General features: G+C 49.9%; 1 protein-coding gene across 1 annotated transcript; it reads right to left on the bottom strand.

Moving 5' to 3' along the window:
• Positions 1-1085: 1085 nt before the first annotated feature.
• Positions 1086-3116, bottom strand: HILPDA (hypoxia inducible lipid droplet associated). The gene is given in 3 exon segments (XM_014559257.2): positions 1086-1834; positions 1836-2017; positions 2914-3116. Coding segments are annotated over 2 exon segments (216 nt in total). The 5' UTR covers positions 1950-2017; positions 2914-3116; the 3' UTR covers positions 1086-1732.
• Positions 3117-3605: the final 489 nt, after the last annotated feature.

The raw sequence follows: 3605 nt of genomic DNA, 5'->3' as shown, positions 1-3605 counted from the left end.
CAACTCCCGGTTTACCCAAAACTGCCCCAGTTTTAGCACTGTAAGTCCTGCAACCCAGGAAATCCCTCTGCCAGGCAAACAGGAACAGTTGCTCACTTTACTCATAGGAAAGATCGAAACAGTGGTATGGCCATCACATCTTGGTTGAAACCTGAGTGGATTACATTGTTTTAGAGCAAAGACCTCATTAACATTGTGGCATCCAGTAAACCACTTCAATTAAACTAAACTGCTTGGGGAAGGGACTTCAGATGCAGCTCTAGAACTGAAAGATCAAAATGTTCCAAAGTAGTTGGAGAGGCATAAGAAGGAGAAAACTATACTACAATTAAAAAAAAAAAAGTCTAGAAAAGGGCAGCTACTGGTACATGAAATCACCTGAAATTAGAGCTAAAAAGCCAACTCTATTTTTGAGAGCACTCTGCTAACAAGACCAGTCACATAAGCCCAGCCAACCATGGAAGACCAGGGAGTACAATCTGACCAGGTGCCCATAGGGTGGGAAGCTGGAACTACCTGACAGCACTAATGACCACCACAGTGCAATAAATAAGAGTGATGTCCAAACCACTGGTTTCTAGGGTAGTGGCATTTAAGTTTAAGGACACTCAGGAAGAAAAACTGGTTTAGCAGAGGACACCAGGCACCATTCTTACCCTTTAGCAAAAGTAAATCAAGCTCACCATATATGAAATGATGTGCACACTAAGACATGTGAATTACCACAGGCAGAGGAGTGAATGTGCTTCAGCATGGGATGGGGATGGATGAGGGGCAGATTCAAGAAAAAAAAAAAAAAAAAAAAAAACCCCTCCAATTCTGGGTTAAGGCCAAGCTGCTTCGACATGGGAGAGCAGAAAAGATTATCTGTGAGGTACACACATTTCAGTGGCTGAGGAGGGCACACACAGGGCAGAGGAGGCAAGTGTCTCTGCCTTCAGGTTCAGAGGTTTATTCACCTTATGTCTTAAAAGTGTTTTCGGTACCTTCCCTCTCCAAAGTTTTAAGATGTGAAACCTTAGATCTGAAAATTAAGACTCTTCCCTACCACCAACTTCAAGGGCAGAAGTAGTCAACAAGACACATAACAGAAATATTCAACTTTATTTCATTAGAAAAATTCATTGAAGCCACATGGTGGCCATAATGCCCATGTCCTGAGCAGGCCTTGTCATCCCACTGCCCACTTCAGGCCAATACACACACACACATACATACTGTGTTGGAGGAAGGGCTTAAAATATAAAACAATGAGAAATGGACACTGAACACTCCACCTCCCCCCTGCCTACAGCCAACCCACACACCTCAACTGTCATCTGCACACAGAGGAGCTCTTGAGGAAGAGAAGCTGAACACCAAATAAACTGACCATGAGACACTCAAGTCCAAAGGAACTCTTGGCAGATGCTTAGAAAGTAGGGTTGAAAATAAACACCATCTCCCAACAGCTGAAGTTGCAGCACAAGTCCTCATCTAAGAGGTGTCACAGGCACACTGCCAAGGACCACAAACTCTGGGGAGACAAGTGAGATCACTCCATTCCACAGCCATAGGCAACCCACTCACATCTATGTATTAAATAGGCCCTTTTTCCAGAGGAAGGAATATCCAGATGGAGAGGCCCTTCAAGGGCCTAGTAACAGTTACTTCTCTGATAACACTGATGCTGAGCTTGCCTGCCCAGGAACTGGGACAGCGGGCTGGATTCATTTAGATCAGTGTTCCAAGGTTACAGCCGGTGGAGGGAGGTCTTATCACATCCCTCTGGATGGATGTTCTGGAAGGCGCTTGGAGGCTCTGTGTTGGCTATTCGACCTCTGGTGGTTGCAAGGGCTCCCAGGCAATGGGCTCCCCAGTAAGCTCCCCAGGGATTCTATCAGGCTAACGAAGATGCAGAGCAGGGTCAGCGCCACACCTAAGAGATAGAGGTTCAACATATGCTTCATGATTGAAAGGACCTCACTTCTTTGTAGAGCAGTGGAGCTACCTTCTGCTTCTGGAAGGCCTTTGGATCCTGAGAAAAGAGAGGCAAGGTTAGTCTCCAGCCTTCTGGGACGTGGATGACTCTGGCCCTGACCCAGCAGCTAAGGGAGTGGCTCAGACAGCCAGGGAGACAGGGACCAACGGATGTTCTATCACAGCAGAATATGTAAGTATATTTACACTGTAAACTCCATGGCTGTGGAACTAGTCTAGCTTCTTGGACTAATTCAAGAGCACGCCTTAAAACTTTTCTCTTAAAATAAAAACATTTATTTCTCTTGCTAGGTATGCACAATCCCTGTGCCACAGTCCAGGGACCAGAAACCTTCCTAAAGTAAAAACCCAATCCTTTTGTGGGGATGTGGTGGGTAGGGAGTAAGAATGTAAGAACATGTCCTGGAGACAGCAAAAGCAACCTGCTTAGAAGTCTCCCTCACATCTCAGTCAAGCTGGAGTTAATCATAAAATTTTTGAAAGTCAAAATAACTCTAAGGGAGTCAAATCTACCGAGTTCACTTGTTTAACAAGTACACCTTGAATACCCACAATGTGTCAGGCACCCTGGAAGGTACTAAGGGCACCCGAGGCCATCGAGACAGAACCTGGCCCTCATAGACAAGAAAACTGGCAGTTTCCACAAACACACGAAGGGCTGTGACAGGAAGGAGATGCTAAGGGTGCTGTGGGTGGTATGGCATGGGCGCCTAACCCAACCCTGGTAAGCATGGGATAGGCCACGTGGATCCTAGTCAGAGCCACCCCTGGAGAAAGCAGGGCTGGGAGGCAGAGTGGGGACCCGGATTGGGGCTGGGCGAGGAGAGAAGTTCTGGACGGCGCAGCCCCAGGCGGCGAACGGCTGGCCGCCCACGGGGCACGCAGCCCGGGGGCTGGGTGCGGGGAGCCGGGGAAGCCCACAGGGCAGCTCACCTCCAAGAGGAAGGGCCGGGAATGGCTCCCTCGATGTAATAGCCGGTAGTGCGGAGTCACAAAAAAAGTCAGACGAGCAGCGCGAGATGGCAACCCTGACGCGAAGACAAAAGCGTAACCCGCAGCGAAACGCACCCCACACCGTGCACTTATAGTCGCGGCCTGCCCCAAGCCCGCGCACGCGCACTAGGGCCCGCACGCACGCACTTAGACGCCAAGATCCCGACCCCGCCCCGCCCCGCCCCCAGGCGAGGGCGGACCCGGGTCCCCAGTGGTGCGCTAGCAGGAACAGCTGTTTGGAAAAATGCAGACTGTGCGGCACTAGTCATTGAGGTCGGTGGTGGAAGCAGGCGTGTGTGTTAACTGCCTTTTCTTAAGGCAGGAAACTTTATTGCAGCAGGAAGCGTTTGAAGGACCAGAAAGCTCATTCCTACCCCGCAGCCTCCAGCACCCCCATACCAAATCAGTGGAATACACACCTGAGGTGCCCCCAGTCCAAGGGCAGGGGAGTAAGTCTGGACGGCGGGGGATGAGGTCTTCACCGGAGTCTTAAAAAAAAACACAGATTGTCGGAGAAGGGCCTCAGACCGCCCCCCGCCCCGACTCTCAGTTTTCTCCATTCCGAGACTGAAAAGCTGACTTTGTCTCACTGCCCAGAGAGAGGTACCGGGATTCCAGATGCCACCCCCAAC

The sequence above is a fragment of the Camelus ferus genome, chromosome 7 (assembly GCF_009834535.1).
Source record: "Camelus ferus isolate YT-003-E chromosome 7, BCGSAC_Cfer_1.0, whole genome shotgun sequence".
NCBI lineage: Eukaryota > Metazoa > Chordata > Mammalia > Artiodactyla > Camelidae > Camelus > Camelus ferus.
This window is presented reverse-complemented; position numbering and strand designations above follow the sequence as displayed.